Source organism: Nuphar pumila, chromosome 15 (genome assembly GCF_984573655.1).
Source record: "Nuphar pumila chromosome 15, dmNupPumi1.hap1.1, whole genome shotgun sequence".
In the NCBI taxonomy this organism is placed as follows: Eukaryota; Viridiplantae; Streptophyta; class Magnoliopsida; order Nymphaeales; family Nymphaeaceae; genus Nuphar; species Nuphar pumila.
Window position 1 is genome coordinate 58,160,150 of NC_143263.1, and position 20,304 is coordinate 58,180,453.

Genomic DNA, 20,304 nt, shown 5'->3' on the forward strand with positions numbered 1-20,304 from the left:
CGATGGTGAGTCGACGATCCGATGGTGAGCTGGTGATCCGATGGTCATCCGATGAAATGAACCTGAGCCATCAAAAATGTTTGTTTGAACTTTTCATCGGCATCTTCTTCTTCTTCCTTTTCCTTAAAATACTGTAAAACCCCCTCTCTCTCTCTCTAGAGAAAAAATCAAGAGAGACAAAGAGTTCTCCTTGGAGAAGGCCATGAACATCAACCCTCTCACTATCTCTCCCTTCTCTTTCTACTTCTGTGCACATCCAACAAACGATCCTACATTACTCCATCAAACACCGACTGACCTGCACACTGACTGTAGCATCGTTCAACTTGATGAGTTGTGGAGCCTGATTCATAGTTTTTGCCCTTACGGGAGGGGGTTTGGGGGTTCCTCCCAGCGTTGGTAGCATCATTCAACTTGATGAGTTGTGGAGCCTGATTTAAAGTTTTTGCCCTTACAAGAGGGGGGTCCGGGGGCGCCCTCCCGGCGCGGGTCCTGCTGCACGGTCAGCGGGCGGGGGTCCAGGGGGGCAGCGCCCCCCGAACTAAATTTTTTTGGGGCCTTGTATAAATTTTTTATTTTCTTTCCCTCTTTTAACTATCGAAAAAGAGCAATAAAGCATTTTGTTTAATCGTGGAGCTCATGTTTCCTTCGGTTGTTTCTTGCTCGAGGTTTTCGTAACACCCCTTCCCACGATTTTTCTATTTTTCTTTTTCTGTTTCTTTCCCACGATTTTTTTAATGACTCCCCTACAGTGATTTTTAGTGTTGTCGGGTCTCCAACGAGCTCCACGGCGATTTATAGTGTTGTTCGGTCTTTCAACAACGATTTGTATTATTGTCGAGCATTCCTATAGCGATTTGTAGTGTTTTCGAGTCTTCAACGAGCCCAACAACGATTTATAGTGTTATCCGACCTTCCAACAACGATTTGTAGTATTGTTCGGCCTTCCTACAACGATTTGTAGTATTTTCGGCTCTTCAACAAGCCCCACAGCGATTTATAGTGTTATTCGGTCTTACAACAGCGATTTGTAGTGTCTTCCGCAAATCACTATAGCGATTTGTAGTATTTTTGGTTTTCCATCGAGCCCCACAGCGATTTATAATGTTGTTGGATCTCACTATAGTGATTTGTAGTATTTTTGGGTCTCCATCGAGCCCCTACAGTGATTTATAGTGTTTTCGGGTCTCCAACAAGCCCCACAGCAATTTATAGTGTTATCCGATGGAGATCCAACAATACTATAAATCATTGTGGGGCTCGATGGAGACCCAAAAATACTACAAATCGCTATATTGATTTGCGAAAGACACTACAAATCGTTGTTGTAAGACAGAATAACACTATAAATCACTGTGGGGCTTGTTGGAGACTCGAAAACACTACAAATCGTTGTAGGAAGGCCCGACAATACTACAAATCGTTGTTGGAAGGCCGGATAACACTATAAATCATTGTTGGGCTCGTTGGAGACCGGAAAACACTACAAATCGATGTAGGAATGCCCAACAATACTACAAATCGTTGTTGAAAGACCGAACAACACTATAAATCGCTGTGAGGCTCGTTGGAGACCCGACAACACTAAAAATCACTATAGGGGAGTCATTAAAAAAATTGTGAGAAAGAAACAGAAAAAGAAAATTAGAAAAATCGTGGGAAGGGGTGTTACGAAAACCTCGAGCAAGAAACAACCGAAGGAAACATGAGCCCCACGATTAAACAAAACGCTTTATTGCTCTTTTTCGAAAGTTAAAAGAGGAAAATAAAATAAAAAAATTATGCAAGGCCCCATAAAAATTGGTCCGGGGGGCGCCGAGCCCCCCCCCCCCCCCCCTGACCCCCGCCCGCTGACCGAGCAACAGGACCCGCGCCGGGGGGGGAGGGGGAGAGCCCCCGGACCCCCCTCCTGTAAAAGCAAAAACTGTAAATCAGGCTCCACAACTCATCAAGTTGAATGATGCTACCCACGCTGGGAGGAGCCCCCAAACCCCCTCCTATAAGGGCAAAGACTATGAATTAGGCTCCACAACTCATCAAGTTGAACGATGCTACCCACGCTGGGAGGAGCCCCCAAACCCCCCTCCTGTAAGGGCAAAAACTCTTAATCAGGCTCTACAACTCATCAAGTTGAATGATGCTATCAACGTTGGGAGGAACCCACAAACCCTCTTTCTGTAAGGGCAAAAACTCTGAATCAAGCTCCATAACTCATCAAGTTGAATGATGCCACCCACGTTGGGAGGAGCCCACAGACCCCCTTCTGTAAGGGTAAAAACTCTGAATCAGACTCCACAACTCTTCAAGTTGAATGATGCTACCCACGCTGGGAGGAGCCCCCAGACCCCTCTCCTGTAAGGGTAAAAACTCCGAAACATGATCCACAACTCATTTAGTTGAATGATGCTACCCACGCTGGGAGGAGCCCCCAAACCCTCCTCCTGTAAAGGTAAAAACTCTGAATCAGGTTCCACAACAGTCAATGTGCAGGTCAGTCGGTGCTTGATAGAGCAATGTAGGATCTTCTGCTGGATGTGCACAGAAGCAGAAAGAGAAGGGAGAGAGAGAGTGAGATGGTTGATGTTCATGGCCTCCTCCAGGGGAGATTTCTTTCTCGGATAATCCTGCAGTGCAGAGATTGGGTCTTAAATAATCATCTTCGGGGCACTTAAGTCTTTACAACCACTCATTTTCTAGAATCGTCATTTTTTTTGGCACCAATGGAGGAGAAGGTACTTAAGTCTTTGCAATCGCATCAAACTCCAATGCTAATTAATGTTGACAAACATGGGGACACGAGACACACATGCTTAAATACGTGGTGCTTTTTTAGACCCCCGAGCATGTGATGCCCTGTTCGGGGGTAACATATAACTTGCTTCGCTCTTAAGAAGGTATCTAGTTCCTACAAAGAAGGAAACAACAAGTTAAAGTCAAACCTACGTTAAAAAAAAACAGTCTGGAGGACATTCACACCTCATAATTGTGGTCATACTGCATTTATGAATGTCCTGCCTATGCCATTTTTTTTTTGAGGTTGGCAAATACAATACGACATTCACAACCCATAGTTGTGATGGTCATACTCTATTTGCAGAGGGGTAAAAATGTCCTAAAAAATCAAGAATAGAAAGCTAGTGAACCACAATCCAAGATATGTTGACTGATAAACAATCCATACTGAAAGCATCTACGAAGTTAAATTGAGTTGACACATGCAGTCAACTGTAGAAAATATCTCACACAAGCTTGTTGAACAATAGGCCTGCACTCGGCCAGCTTATTAAATGAACAAACAAGTAAACATTTTGGGGTACTTGGTCTGCACAAAATACAGAAAACTGCTGCACAAAAAACAGCAAAAATCAATGCACATGATTTGCATGAAGTGCTTTTCGCTGTTCCACACAATGATTTTCCATGTTTTGTGGTACTCGTCTCGAGTACTAGATCTAGGGATGTGAATGGTTAGGATTCAGATCAAATTTGGCCAATACAGCGACTAGTTGAATGTTGCCTAAATTGGATTCGGACTCGGATGGTCAAAACCTCATACCAAATCTGCTTTTTTACATGTATTCGGATTAGGATATCCATCAAGACTGAATATCCATCAGATTTGATAGCAAAAAGCCAAAAATCATATCAACATCTGATTATAATAGGATATGGTTTCGGCTTACCAAATCTGACTAAACGAAGTCTGGATTTGGTCAGATATCGGATAAAGGTGGGCTCTGGGCATCTCGCTAGAGGATGGCTCGATTTGTCCTGTGAAGGGACATCTCAAGTTCGAAACCTGGGGGGGTGCATCCCGTGCGCAAGCCAAAGCTTAACGAAAATCTTTTTTGAGGGTCAAGGGGAGAGCATCCATGGAGTTTTACACTAAGGGCACCAGAACAAGGCACAGTCAGTGCTACAATTCTCGACGAACCAAAAACTGGGTGGTTTCTTTACGACGTTAACACCCAAAAGAAAAAAAAGTTGAACCCAAGAACTCTATTGAGCCGGATCAGGCTGAGCAAGCCAAGCACCTTTTAGGTCATGCCCAATTCCGTACGCCAAATGAGCTGCTCGGGACTTGACTGTCTAAGCCCATCTTACAAGCCCAAACAAACTTCATGCAGGACAATCTAAGCTGAACCACTGGCAACTTGGTTCATTACCTGCCTATATTTACAAAATATGTATATAATTTCAAATAAACTGAGTGGCATTCCAAAAGAAACAATTGGAAAAACAAAAGCCTCTTTTTATTTTTGTTTCAATCGAAAGAAACAAAGTTCAATGCAGCAATTTATTCATGGATGTAGTCCCATTCATATGACAAACATCCAGGCAGTGTCTCATGGCTACCAATTTGAGGAATCACCAGCTGATGTGTAGAGCGCTTCTCAGTTAAGCAATGTTGGTATGGGTATCCCTGATTCTGCTGTCAGTGCTTTGTAGGCATTTTGCAGTCTTCTAGTCACAGGACCCACTTCCCCATTACCAATAGTTCGTCCGTCGATCATGACAACCTGGTTAAACACACAAAACCAATCACCATTTCGTTCTCTGGAGTTGATAATTAAAATTTAACTATAAATAAATAATATGCATATAACACTAGTGAAAAAGAGATTCCATTGTGTAAGGAAGAAGAAGCTAACAAAAACCAAGTAACCAACTAACAATTTGGAACAAATAGAAAATTCAGAGTACGAAATTCCTCTCCATCAGACCATCCATGCAATGTGTTCTTTTTCCTTATTTCATTTGCTTCAGCAATTCATGGTTTCCCGTTTCAGTTGGAAAATCAAAAGTTAAAACTTTTACTGAAAGCAATACCATGAGGAATTATTGGTGCCGTAGACAAGTACAGTAGACATGGTTGAGTAAAAGAAAAGGTTTATACATTATATGCATTAATCAGGAAGAATCTCATCTCCACCTGACATCAGCCAATCCAAGGGTAGTCCATACCTGGCCATTTGATGTTGGCTGAAGTGCAGAGTTATCGACATTTGCAGCACTTGTGGATCACAAATACACTCAAAATCGAGTCTGGATCAGGTGCCATCACATGGCACATTTTTTGTGCCTGGCACCTGATCGCCCTCCATCAAGTCATGGTCCCCACACCTGACAGGCCCTATCCCCAAGATGGAGGGTGATCAGGTGCCTAAAGCACAAAAAATTGTGCCATGTGATGGCAGCTGATCTGGACTCCTCAATATCTAGCTAGATTTACAAGATTAGACACTGACGAGACACACACACACACACACACACACACACACACACATATATATATATATATATATATATATATATATATCAGCAGATGGCAAGCGATGGCGAGAACAGTTTTAAGGAATTTACCGGGGTGAGCTCTCCCATTGTTCCAGTTGTCCACACCTGAGTGAAGGGATAAAATGGTCAAATTAAAGTGTCTAATGATAAATCAGTTGATGTTTGAAAATATTCAAACCCAAATGCCTAAATGCATGAACACGTAAATTTAACCAGACAAATAGATTATGAAAATTCACATCTTTAATAAACAGGTTTGCATTGTCACTAAGATGGTTTAGTGGTGAAAGACAAACGGTTTTGACTTTCAGAGCTTGAGAAAGCCAAGTTAACTGAACATGTGTCGAAGTTGAGAAGCCAGAAATCACCAAATGTATCTCAACTTGAAATGATGACTTGATTAACTCAATTTGGTCACCAAGTCAACTCATGAAACTTGGGATTTTTCATCTACAAAATAAATTTGAGTCAGGCAATCCCATGTCCAAAGCCAGTTTTGCAATCATTTAGAAAAGGTCCCACTTGAATGGCGCCTATTTGCACATGAAATTCATCATGAAGTTGCTTGGGCCATAGTAAAACAAATTCTGCAGTGACTTTCCCCAAGTGAAAAATCTTATAATCCCTCAATCCAGATTTTTTACCTTTAAAACTTATGAAAGTCAGCCAATGCTTTAGTGATGTTAAATCAAACAGTCAACGTAGTCCAACAAAAGAGTATAATAAATTGACATTTGATTTGTAAATGAACAGAATGGATAACATCCACAAGACCATAATGCCTTTTTACCAATAAAATACATGTTTTCAATACCGATTAATATAGGATAAACTAGAAAGAAAACAAGAGTGATTCAATTTTGGTAAAACAGTCAAATTGCCAGTCCGAAGGTTGGGCACTCCTATAAAATTATATTTGTGAGAATCTAATCTCAGCTAACACAGTCGCCCCTTCATCAAATAACAGCTTAAATTTATAATAACGGCTAAACTAATGCATCCTGTCAGAACCAAGGGAACACAAGTATATACCTCATCCGCAGTGTGGAATTCAGATAGACTGATGCGTCGCTCTTGCAGGACCAAATTTTCTTTGATAACCAGGTCTATTACCTGCAGTTTATAGGAAGAAAGCCTGAAAATTTGTTATCATCCACAATACCTATGTCACACAGACACTCCATTTTGCCCTCCGTACCTGTGTCGACATGCGTGTCCCTGTGTCGACAACTGGACATGTCATTTTACCCTCCGTACATACAAGTTTGTATTCAATTTATAATTTATAATTATATTTTCAGTATATAATATGTATTTTAGATATAGTATATATATTTAGATTATATTCAGTTTATTTTGAATTTATTTTCTATTTATGCCCCAGACCCACGTTTTTTGGAATTTCTGTGTTGTACCCTCCGTACTCATACCCACAGGGCCACACCCATACCCAGGTGACATAGCTTGATACCGGCCGAAGGTTGGGCACTCCTATAATTTACTAATACTGGTACAGTTCTCTTTCCTTTTTTCTTTAAGTTGAAAAGGTTATGGCAAAGAGAAGTGAAAACCAAGAAGTTCATTAAGACATTTCAAACAAAAACATTGCTGATTCAAAGATTAACCCCCTCAACCCTGCAACATAGACTTTATATATATATATATATATATATATATATATATATATATATATATATATATATATATATATATATATATATATATATATATATATATATATATTGTTCAAGAATAGCAGAGATGCACCGAACCCTAGGAGGAGAGAGGAAGTGAAAGAGAGAGAGAGAGAGAGAGAGGAGAGAAAGGGAGAGAGAGAGGGACGGCTGCAGAAAAAGAACTCGTTCAATTCAATTAGGGCTAATCTCTATATTAAATAGAGATAGTCCAAGGAACAAAATTACATCCAGGTCCCTCATTAAAGAATAAGATTCAAATAACCTCTAGTTTAGAAAAAACTTATTTACTAAAAACATCTTAGTCTCAACACTCCCCCTCAAGCTGGAGCATAGATATCAATCATGCTCAGCTTGTCACAACACTTTGAGAAATTTGGTCTCGCCAGGGCTTTGGTAAAAACATCAGCTACTTGATCTTCGGAAGATACATGATCGGTGCAGATATACCCAGCCTGAACCAAGTCTCGAACATAGTGATAGTCAACTTCAATATGTTTAGTCCTTTCATGAAACACTGGATTGTTGACAATATATGTAGCAGCTCTATTGTCACACATCATCAACATAGGTAGGGATACTTTCTCCTGAAGCTCGGTCAAGACTGATTTTACCCACATAATCTCAGTTGCAGTCTGGGCCATTGCTCGGTATTCAGATTCAGCACTCGACCTGGCTACAATGGTTTGTTTCTTACTCCTCCAGGTAACAAGATTTCCTCCCACAAACACACAAAATCCAGATGTTGACTTCCTATCTTCAACAGATCCTGCATAATCTGCGTCAGTGTAAGCAGCAACATCCAAAGATGGATTTCATTTAAACAACAGACCTTTACCAGGAGATGCCTTTAAGTACCGAATAACCATCATAGCTGCATCCCAGTGAACTTTTGTAGGTTTGTCCATGAAGTGACTGATTTTACTCACAGCTAATGAAATGTCAGGTCTAGTAACAGTCACATATAGCAACTTACCCACCAAGGATCTAAAGCTGGCACTGTCCACATACTCAGACTTCTCATCGAACATGTGAGTTTTGGGATCCATTGGAATATTAGCTGGCTTGGCTCCTAGCATTCCAGTCTCTTTTAATAAGTCCAACACATACTTTCTTTGAGACAACACTAAGCCCTCTTTGTTTCTTGCAACTTCGATACCCAGAAAATATCGAAGGTGACCAAGATCTTTAGTAACAAAGTGTTTCTAAATATGGTCTTTTGTGGCAGAAATATCTTGGGCACTGCTCCCTGTTAATATGATGTCATCGACATATACCACCATAACAACAATTCCAGCACTGGTTTTCTTGATGAACAAGGAGTGATCTGAAGCTGACCTGACAAAGCCAAAACTCGACATTACCTCAAATAATTTGTGAAACCATGCCCTTGGACTCTGCTTCAGGCCATAAATAGCCTTCTTCAACTTGCACACCTTCTTACACTCTCCCTGAACCTCGAAGCCTGGGGGTTGTTGCATGTAGACAGTTTCATGCAAATCCCCATACAAAAAGGCATTCTTGACATCCATCTGAAACAAGGGTCATCCATGGTGCACAACAACAGAAAGAACAAGACGAATAGTGTCAAGACAAGCAACTGGGGAGAAAGTTTCAAAAAAGTCAACACCATAAGTCTGAGTATACCCTTTTGCAACCAACCGAGCTTTGTACCGTTCAATTGACCCATCCGAGTTATATTTAATGGTATTTGCAGCCAACAATATCTGCATCAGTTGGAGGATCAACCAAATCCCAAGTGCCCCTAGAACATAGGGCATCCATCTCATCCTGCATAGCCTGCATCCATTTAGGGTCGAATAGAGCCTGACTGTGATGAAGCGGAACAGAGGAGGCAGACAAAACCGAGATAAAATTCTTCATAGAAGCCCCAAGATTAACTTCAAAAACAAACTAAGAAATGGGATGAAGGGTGCACTGTCTTTTCCCTTTTCGCAGAGCAATAGGAAGATCCTCATCAATAGCAGAAACTTCAGTATGCTCAGAGATACTTGCCTCAGGAGAAGGAGATAATGGGGGCATGGAGGTAGGTGGTAACCTGTGAGTATACACTATAGGAGGGTTTTTGTATCGAGACTCCCCAGAGGATGGAGCCACAGGCTTTGGAGTGAACGACTCTAAAGGAAAAGGGGGAATTGGCAGAGGAAAAACATCACCCTGACTCTCTTATAACCTTGGAGTAGTACTCGAAAAATAAGGAATAGACTCAAAGAAGGTAACGTCTGCACTGACATACTCTTTATGAGATATAGGGTCATAGCAACGATATCTTTTTTGGTTCTTAGGATACCCAAGGAAAACACATTTAATAGACTGCGCAGCAAGTTTATCTCGATCAGGACCCAGCTTATGCACAAAACACACACATCCAAAAACTTTAGGGGGGATAGGAAAGAGAGGAACCTCTGGATGGAGAATTTGAATTGGGATCTGGTCTTCTACAGAACTTGACGGCATGCGATTTATAAGAAACCCGGCTGTCAAAACCGCATCGCCCCAGTATGTAGCAGGCATATTGGATTGAATCATAAGGCACCGAGCAACATTAAGGATTTGTCTATGTTTCCTCTCAGCCACCTCATTTTGCTGGGAGGTATGAGGACATGTAAATTGAGGTTGAATCCCATTAACAGAGTAGAATTAAAGTAAGTCTTTGGATTTGAACTCAAGAGCATTATCAATGCGAACAATTTTAACACATATGTCAAATTGAGTTTTTATCTCTGCAACTAAAGATTTAAGAATGACAGGACCTTGAGACCGATCTTTTAACAGGAACACCCACGATAGTCTCGAGAAGTCATCAACAATAACTAGATAATAACGACACTGAGACCTATTCGGAATCCTACTCGGACCCCACACATCTACATGAAGAAGATCAAACAATCCTTGACTTGATGGACTATGACTGGAGGGAAAAGAGCTTCGACAATGTTTTCCCAATTGACATGTTTCACACTGAAAAGAAACTGAGAGAGGTATATGAGGAATGACACGACGAAGTTTTGCACTGGAAGGTAACCCAAACGATGATGCCACAATAGAGGACTTGAGGATGATGTAACAGCAGAATAGGCCGAAACCTCTGGTTGGTGTAGGTAATACAAACCACCTTCCTCATAGCCACCACCAATCCTTCTCCCGTTAGCAAGTCCTGAAAGGTGCATCCCATAGGATAAAAAACCACTCTACAATTCAACTCTTTTGTCATTCGACTGACAGATAATAAATTCTGTGGAAACGAAGGAGCATGAAGAACATGCGACAATTGAAGAGTAGGGGTAATAGACATGTTTCCCTGCCCTACAATTGGGGAAGAGCTACCATCAGCAAGACGTACCCCTTTTTGACCTGTCACAGGTTTTAGACTCAAAAAGTTGCTCGAGTTTCCGCACAAGTGACCAGAGGCTCCAGAATCAATGATCCACCTACCACCTTGAGCAGATAGGCCATCACCTGCCGAGCACACAACCTCCGCAACAGAAGACTTCGAATTGGATGATCGTAAAGCAAGGAGCTCGTCATATTCAGCCCTGCTAAGAGTTACACAATCATTTGAGGAATCTGCATCTCGTGATACTGATTTAACCACTTGAGCCATAATATAAACTGATGGGCTTGATTCACAAAATGCAGGAGCAACCACATGCGCATACCCACAATCAACTACAAGCCCGACTATATCAAGTTTTGACTTCACCAATGAAATATGAGAAACACGACCTTCGACTGTTCAGATCCAAACTTCAAATATAATTTTAAAGAAACTTGACCAAAACCTTCCACCTCAACCAAGGATGGCTATAGGTTGTAAATCAAGATCACACATCCAACACGACTTAGAGTGTGTTACAATCACACATCCGCCACTACGACAACCAGTAGCAGTACCCAACACAAAGTGACGTGCACTAACTTCTCCTGCCCGACAAGCGGAGGCCCCTTTGGTACTCAAGTGCCCAACACAGAATCCCACTTCAAAAATAAAAAAATTTCACATAAGCATGATATTTTCCAACACAACAGATATTTTCCAACACAACAAAGAAACAATCTTGCTGTTTCCACGACAGAACTTCTGAAAAAATAAATTTCAAGACAGCATGTCTGATACCAAAACTAATATGCGTCTTTCACAGCAAAGAGAAACATCACGACAACAGACAAACATCACGACAACATGAAAATATACCCAGCAGGAATCACAGTATCACGAGATGCTGAAATCACGACAGCAGTTCTTGAACCCATATTGGCTTATGCTGGAAATCACGACAGCTAAAAGCAGGATAAAAATAATCACGACAGGGACACGATAAACAAATCACAGCAACAGCAGATCTCTATCCCAAATAGCGTAAACAAATCCCAGTCGCAGCACATCTCGATCACACATAGCCACACGGAAAGACATTTGTTATCAGCTGCCACACCCAGAAATCACGGCAGATGAAACTCAAGAGAAAGGGGTTATGGCTGTCGAACACACTCCCACGATGCTCCTTAGATCTGATAACAGATCTAGACCAGATCTGCCATCAGATCTCACGAAAAAAAAACAATTAATACACACCTGGTTCCAATATAGTTTTTGTTGATGTAGATTGATTGCAGAGGAGATCACGATCTATCACGTTCCTGAGATCGTTGGCTTTGATACCATGTTCAAGAATAGCAGAGATGCACCGAACCCTAGGAGGAGAGAGGAAGTGAAAGAGAGAGAGAGAGAGGAGAGAAAGGGAGAGAGAGAGGGACGGATGCAGAAAAAGAACTCGTTCAATTCAATTAGGGCTAATCTCTATATTAAATAGAGATAGTCCAAGGAACAAAATTACATCCAGGTCCCTCATTAAAGAATAAGATTCAAATAACCTCTAGTTTAGAAAAACTTATTTACTAAAAACATCTTAGTCTCAACATATATATATATATATATGAATTTGAAACAATAATGACTTTATATATAATTGGAATCTATCAACTAAAAGAATGGATGTTTTCTCACAAGTATGACACCCGGCCCTCCAGAAAAGAATGTCAGAGAGAGCAGCTTTAATAGGACGTGAGGTAAGTTAACTTGGGAAATTTTCATATCTAAAAGAGTGTTTCTTTCTAGAATTAGACAAAGAAAGAATTCATTAAGTAGCAATTAATGAATTTAAGCTACAGTAAACAGTTTTAGAAAAAATAATTCTATAACATGGTTTGCCTATTAACATAAACTTAACATCACATATTTTACCCAAACAATCAATCTGATTTTTGAATTTTAATTTTTCAACAGCAATATCTTAAACTTGGGGCATATCTACTAGTGACTGCAATAAAAAAATCTCATTGTACTCAAAACTAGTGCCTATCAAATGAAACTACAGTACACAATGAACTAAATATGTGCCATCGAATCTGTTGGTGGCAGATCTGACTTGCTCATCCTGGGAAACTGATAGGATAGTTTAATAACCAAAAGGATGACATACATTATGGAATAGGGAGATTGAGGTAAGCATTGTAAAGACATAATCATAAGGGAAAAGCAAGCAACAAACTAATGCATTAGCAGAGGAAAATAAAAAGCTAAAAATGAACATTTTCAGCTTTAAAACTTAGCAAGAAGATTTGGGATTCACAGGAGCATATTTGAGGCAATATTAATATCATGCTACACATGTTATACCTGTCTTCTCACCCATAGAGTAAAGACCTGACAGAAAGATAGGATTCCTGGTCTCTTTGAACAGAAGATAGCCAGGGGACATATAAAAATCATGCACTCTTTGTATGAAGGACAAGTCTCACACACTTGAGCACATGTGCACACACATGAGAGAGAGAGAGAGAGTTTTTTATTGAAAAATCTTAAATGCTTGTAATGGAACCTACATTCAACCAGATCTGTAAAAAGAAAAAATATACTTGTAGCTGACAAGCACAAGAAAAGTAACAAGAAAATTACACCTCAACTAACCCAAGGCTGATGGAGATGAACTCACAGTTTGTCGGGTTATGCCAGGAAGGCAGTAATCAGCATGGGGTGTGAACACACGGCCTTTCTTCACTAAAAACTGAATTGAAACAACTAAAAGTCATTCCATTTTTTTCTCAACAAGAAATAACAAAAAATGCACATAGCAAAGAAGTCATTGCAATAAATTTACAACAGATGACAAGATGTACTCACAATGTTTGTAGCATTTGTTTCAGACACAAAACCATCTTGGTCAAGCATGATGGCATCCTCTGCCTTAGCAAGATTACCTTCTATCTGTACAGCTAAAAAATGTAAAACATTACCAAAGACATATATATATATATATTTATTTATTTATTTATTCAGAGTCTGTACTTAAGATAAAAGAAATCATCCAATTACAAAGAAAAGGCAAAACCTTGGCAAGAATATTGTTGATGAGATTGTTATGATGAATCTTAGAGTCCAGATTCTGCATAAAACCATGCACATGCATGTGCACATACACACACAAAGGAAAAAGAGATTATTTAGATATGCCTGAGAGATTTTCAGTATACAATTGAAATGAAGGCAAACTGAAAAACTTGCAAGCCCGATGCACACAACTAATAACATGTGTGTAAAGAAGCCGAGATTTGTACCGTCTACTTCAAATGATTTAATTTTCTCATAGTATATTTCATGTTGGAAATTTCACAACTACAAGCACTGATTGATTTAACATGGCCAAGTATTGAACTTGTGTGTTTAAATTCAATTACATTCAGTAAAGCTTAGTTACAATTTTCATGTAAATGGTTCCTTGAAATTGAGATTGTCATTATGTTTGGCATATACCCTGAGTTACACGAAAATTAACATAGAGTTTGATTGTCAGTATCTTTGGCAAGCATGCTTGCCAGGGCCATCTCGCTCCATCACTTTCTTGGATTAGCTTGTAGGTTTCAACAAGAAGTCTCAGCAAATTCCATCATCATCTTCTTTATAGAATCTTAAAGTTAGATGATGCCCCTAGAGTCTGTGAGGGAGTATTAAATTATCTTCATGTTCCATGTTCTTTATGAATTGTGCTCTTTTCCCTTCAATATGTGTAAGGTGTTAAAAATAAAATTGTATTCAAATACCAGGTAAGGGTATTTTTGTCTTTTATCATATAGTACAGTCCACTAGGGACTGAAATGTAATTTGGTATTGTAATAAATAAACTGTCCAACAGCCATATTATGACTGTTAGGCACAATAGTCATATTTATGACTGTTGGGTACAACCGTCAAAATATGACTGACGAGCTGGACTGCCTCCATGTGCTGGAGTGAGGCTCTATAAATAGAGCCTCACTCCCTTGTTATTCCTCAATGCTCTTAGAAGCATTTGAGGGTTTTCTCTAGAGTTTTTTCCCATCTTATAGGATTGTATGCCTCTTGTGCTGTTTGATATTTTTTTCTCTTTTGAGATTGTATTTGGTCCATTAGTGGCCAACCTTAAGTGAGTTTATTAAAGCCCTTTGTTGGCATTGTGTTTGTTTCACTATTATTTCATTGTACCTTGTATCATTACATATCAGAGCTAGACTCTTGAAAGAAGGAAAATCTCGTGAAGGAAGTGTTCTTCGATCATTGATCATTCTCTATCTCCTCTATTCTAAACTCAAGTATTCATTATGGGAGAAAGAGAGTCGGCCACCGTTATCACCTACAAACTCAATAAAAACAACTACTTGATGTGAGCGACAACTATGGAGAATCATATCAAAGGAAAAAAATTGTGGGGTTTTGTTAGTGGTTCTACTAGTAAACCACAACTCAAATTGACTAGAAGAGGAGGAGATCAAGTCAAAGCCTTGTCCGAAAAAGAAAAAGCTTTGGAAGAATACCAAAATAAATTGGAAGATTAGGAGGCAAGCAATGCACAAATACTCTCATAGTTTATGAATACCATGGAGTTCAAGATCGCCACCAATATCATCAAATTCAAGAAGGCATGTTACGCATGGAGCTTTCTAAGAAGTACCTTTATCCAAAAAGATATGGCTATACTTTATTATCTCCAAGACAAGGTACGGAATTCAAAACAAGGAGATAAAAGTGTAAGAGATTTTTACGGTATTTTATCTCCTATTTGGGATGAATTAGTCATGTTGGAACCAAAATGGGAAGGTTCAGCTATTGATATGAGAAGGATCCAAATCGAAAGAGAAAATCTTTTCTCCTTTCTTTATGGCCTTCGACCGGAATTTGAGCAAGTAAGATCTTCCTTACTTCATAGGACTACTTCTCCTTCTATAAGTGAGGCCCTTGCTCAAATTTGTCAAGAAGAGACAAGACTTGGAATGCACAAGTCTAATGATAAGGTTCTTGCCATGGCAAGACCCGCAAATTTTGTGAAAATATATAAACCACCTCACTTTGAGAAGAAGTTCAATGAGGAAGGATACAAGGGAGGAGGATACAAGGGAGGATACTGTTATAACCCATTTGTTAATGGAGGTTTTTGGGCCTGGGATCTACATTTTGGATCCGAGACCTAGAAAACATCCTTAAGAGTATAGGTAGAATAACCCTTATACAAGAGTTTTCAGGGGATCCATGATTGGATCCATTCGGATGCAATCCGTGGATCCATACCGAGTGGGAGGTGCGGGTTCAGAACCGCGACCGGGTTTGGATCCCGAGTCGCAGACCCGAACCCAGCCTGCTCGTTAAAACGATAAAAAGGAGGGGAGGTTTTAATAAGGCAACCCGATAAGGGTTGCCCGATTTTCTGCAACAGACGTTAGGGTTCAGAGAGAACCCTAACTTCGATCGCAAGGAAAAGAGGGGGGAGGATGAGCCGCAGCCACCGGCGAGATGGTAACGGCCTCCGCCATTTTCAGAGGGCATCCTCCTTCAAAATAACAGGTTGGTACCTTTCCCCCCACATCCTCGCTCTCTTTTCCCCCTCATCTCTCTGTTTTTCCCCAAACCCTCATCTCTCTCGCGCGACGGCAGGGAGTTACCACCGGTCTCCTCTCCTGCGATTTAGAGGGAAGGAAGGTCTTACCGTGCCCTCGTCTCTCTCTCTCTCTGGGCAATCAGGATCGACCTCTCGCGATTGCAGCAGCCACCTAGTGTCAGGCTAAGGTACGGTGCTTCTCTTGAAACTGTGTGAGGAATCGAATATGGATTTGATTCCGTGTATGGATTTGTGATGAGAATCAAAGGAACGCCCTTAGAGGGTTGTTCTTCTTCAAGAGTCGGGGGGGAAAACGAACCATGGATCGGTTCCCCCATAGCTTGATTGTTGACCAGTACATCTGCATTTTTTTTTTGTTTCCTTAAAAAAAAAAACCATGTGAATATGGTATCTACGGAAACCGGTTCTTCTCTTGTGGATTCTTAGTCTTTTGTTTTTTATGGGATTAACTTCATAGTTTCAAATTGAGTATCATGTCTTGGGAATTCGTGTTCCTTGATTTGGGTACGTATTCATGGACCGTATTTACGTCAGGACATAAAAGCTGCAGTTGTGGGGGTTCACGCTGAGTGTATTTCACCAGGTAATAGGTGAACGTGAACCTAAGTTGGACTGCCATTACACAGTCCAACTCGTGTCCTGATTAAAACTTAAACCGTGTATATCGGTTGGTGCAATTTTATTTCCTTGGGCTGAGAGCAACACTGGACTGATAGCATAGCCCATGTCCTCTTTTCGAATGGAGTTTTCACAAGAAAGGAAAGCTTGATTTGGTGGAGCAACAGTCATAATCATAATGAGACAGTCTTACACATCATCTATGAGCATAATACGGCTGATATGCACTTTCAGAAGCGACACTACATCTGTGTAATTGCTTCGGCCTCTCTGTCCAGAATTAAGAACCAGGAAAACTATATAGAGCAGAACAAAAGAAATAAAACTCTTGTTATAAAACTGAGTGTGTGCATGGGCAGTACTGACACTGAAATAGTAAGATAAGCAGCTTGAATGCGTGTGGGAACAAGTGCATTTAATTAAACTATGTGTGTGATGGTGGGTGCTGTCTATAATGTTAATTCTATACCGTCATGATAGATTGAAATATTTGCTTATGCTTGAGATTTATCAATTCTTCCCCTGTAGCATATATATGGCTGGTTCTGTTTAACAGGTTTACCATCTAACTTTACAAGTGAGCCCATATGAGCGCTTACCAGAACCGTGGACTGTGGATTATGATCTGTTCATAATCAGTCAATCCTTGTGGTTTCTAAATGATTTCCTATTGGTATAGACTCACGGTGTTATGCATAATATGTTTTCTTTCATGACCGCCCATGTAGTTCCAGCATAACTAGTTGATCTATGTCACACGGACTCGGCTCTAAGGTCGTCGCACCCACGTCGACACGCACCGACACGGGTGCGGACACGGGTGCGGCTCGGACTCGGTCAACCCGACCCTGGGTGTGGTCAACGCACCCAGGGTCATTTTGGTCCATTTTTTGGAATTTTTTTTTTGAATTTTTTTTTTAAACTTTTCTGGGCTACAGCTGTAAGGAAAAAAACCCATCACAACTAAAAAAAACTGTACACTTTCAAGTTTTAAGTACAAAATGGGCACAACTCAAGTTTTTGTGGTTTTTTCCTATATGAAGAAAGTGAATTATTACAGTGTATGAAGTGCCCAAAAGTGAATTATTCCTGTATGAAGAAAGTGTACAGAATGCCTTCACAACTCATCACCTGTCCCCTAATGGGCACAACTTTGACCGAGTCTTATATATATATATATATATATATTAAATATATATATATATTAAATATATATTAAATATATATATATATTTAATATATATTTAATATATATATATATTTAATATATATATATATATTTAATATATATATAGCTGAGTCCCCGTGTCCAAAATTTTTGAAATTGCGCCGCACCCGTGTCGCACCCGCACCCATGTGACATAGTAGTTGATATGTTCGTCGGTTGGACTGGCTGACAGGCCAAATTGGCTGGATGGCATCTAACTAGGCAGCCGGTAGGTTGCCCGGTCCGGGATTGATAAGCCCGACCATCCTCTCTAGCATATGCAGAAATTTACACTTTTGACAAGTAGAGATACAACATGTTATATTGGAATTGCATCGCCCTGGTTATGCGATCATGGATGTGATCATTGGGTTGGTTACTAATATTTTTGTTAACATGCATATTTGATAAGTATGTGTAAATTATGTGCACACCCATGCACTCAAAAGAGATATGCATTGGTGGACACACGTATGTGATGACACATATAGTGAGGATGCATATGATTGAGAAATAACATGCTTATGATTGAGTTTATGTTTGCATGAGTGCACATGCATTTGGCACTTTGACCTAGTGTTAGGAATAAAACACTACTTTGGTTTTGATATGTGATGCATCGATGGCCTAATGGACCATCACCGGCCTGGAGAGCCGGGGGTTTGGTTTCTTTTCACATATGTTTTGACTACATCACTTAAACCACACAAGTTGGTATGACACACTACTACACTGTTCCTATTGTCCGCATGGGCTGGAGTCCCGTAAGGGTCCCCGCAAGGGAGGATGCAGGTTTTCACTTTACTTTTGCATATGGTGTTGCAAACTTAAAGAATTGACTTTAATAAAAATATAATAAATAAGAACAGTGTAATATGTGTTCTGGGATCTTCCATCTAGAGAATGGAGATCTTAGAGATCCGGTCTTGGGGAAACTGTGAGGATACAAAAACTCTGTGTGCTTAAATTTGGTCCCTTGAACCCGATATTGAGGTTCCTTCTCCTGGCCACAGTTTTAGGGAGAGTCTGCCACTTTACCTGGGGGTGGTGTATTTGTCACAACTGTGATTGTTTTGGTACCAAGTAGCACATGTGGGCGTGGGGTGTCCCTTGTGTTCCCGACATTAGATGTGGATGTCTAATATTCTGAAGGTGATTTGGTCGAGGGCTAAGTTGGAACCCAGTATTGTGTGCTAAGCTACCCTGGGAACCTAACTTAACCTCGGGGATTATAACCGTTTGGTGTATCCGCGGACAATAGTAATTAAAAAGAGAAACTTAAAGTTGTATGCATTTAATAGGGCATGCATATGGAAATGAAAAAAGGAACTTAAAGGTAAGATAATAAAAGGATTCATGCATTGAAAAGAAATCATGTATTTTCCTGTTATGCACTAAATCATGCATATTTGAATTGTTCTCTAAATCATGATATGATGGTGGGTGTATGTTATTTACTTCCTAAATGCATGCTAAAAGACTTGGTTACTTAGTTCTTGCTATATGCTACTCTTTATTGTTCCTTCCTAGTGAGTATACGAAACCTGTTGCATGTGTGATTTCTTAAACACTACAAATTGTTATATCTGCACTCACTCAAATTATTACATGAAATCTTATTGATGTTCTTGGTCTCACCTGGTTTCTTTAGAAGTAGCCGTGCTAAGAATTTCAGTTCTGACGCCCTACTTTGTTGGTTTTTCATAGGAACCGAGGATCAGTGAGGTTTGACTAGCTACTAGGAGGGTACGAGAGTCACACTTGGTTCTTGACAGCTTCAGCAGTGGACAGAGTGACTCTTTCTTTTATCTTTTTGTAATACCCACGATTTTTATCAGATAAATAAATTTAGATTTTTAAGTCATTAAGGTGATACACGAATATTTTATTGTTTTAATTATTTATTCGTAATTGGATCTTGGATGACCTATTTGGATCTTGGATGACCTATTTGGATCTTTAATGTTGGATCCCAAATATCCTGTTTAGAACTCCGATATTCCATTCGGATCTTAGATATCGGACCACGAACCTTAAATTGAATATTTAATGATAGATTTTGGTCAAATGGATTGGATCCTCGAAGTTTAAATCAAAATTTTAATGGTAAAATTTTTATATTGGGTCTACAACACTTTAGTGGGATTGGTATAGCCTAGGCGATGTTCGGATCCATAACATTGCATTTGGATCTTCGACATCGGAACTTCAATATTAACCTAGATCCTTGTATGGAAACCGTAAGGATCGATGTATATCCATAATAATTCATTTGGATCCATAGTTCCAAATCATATAATTAAAACTTCAGATTTCTGGACCCAAATTTATTAAAAAGATTTACGAAGCACAATGGATCTTGGATCCATATTAAGTTATGTCAATTTTTTATTAACGTAAACGGATCCATAAAGGGTCCATATTTATGTATAATATCATAAAAATAAAATAAGATAATAATAAACATAACTTATATATATACTCAAGTTAATAAATGGATCCACAGTTGGATCCATCTGGATCCAACATGCGGATCCAT

The 20,304-nt window shown here is 39.7% G+C and overlaps 1 protein-coding gene across 1 annotated transcript in view; it reads right to left on the reverse strand.

Annotated features, from left to right (window-relative positions):
* Nucleotides 1-4,233: 4,233 nt before the first annotated feature.
* The window catches only part of LOC149815426 (uncharacterized), a 170,735-nt gene continuing 154,664 nt past the window's right edge, over nucleotides 4,234-20,304 (reverse strand). Inside the window, exons 25-30 of the mRNA XM_089990542.1 lie at nucleotides 13,403-13,456; nucleotides 13,195-13,278; nucleotides 13,007-13,078; nucleotides 6,328-6,408; nucleotides 5,365-5,400; nucleotides 4,234-4,520 (exon numbers count right to left, since the gene is read on the reverse strand). Of these exons, the coding sequence (XP_089846668.1) occupies nucleotides 4,395-4,520; nucleotides 5,365-5,400; nucleotides 6,328-6,408; nucleotides 13,007-13,078; nucleotides 13,195-13,278; nucleotides 13,403-13,456 (453 nt within the window). The 3' untranslated portion in view covers nucleotides 4,234-4,394. The remainder of the gene's footprint in view (nucleotides 4,521-5,364; nucleotides 5,401-6,327; nucleotides 6,409-13,006; nucleotides 13,079-13,194; nucleotides 13,279-13,402; nucleotides 13,457-20,304) is intronic.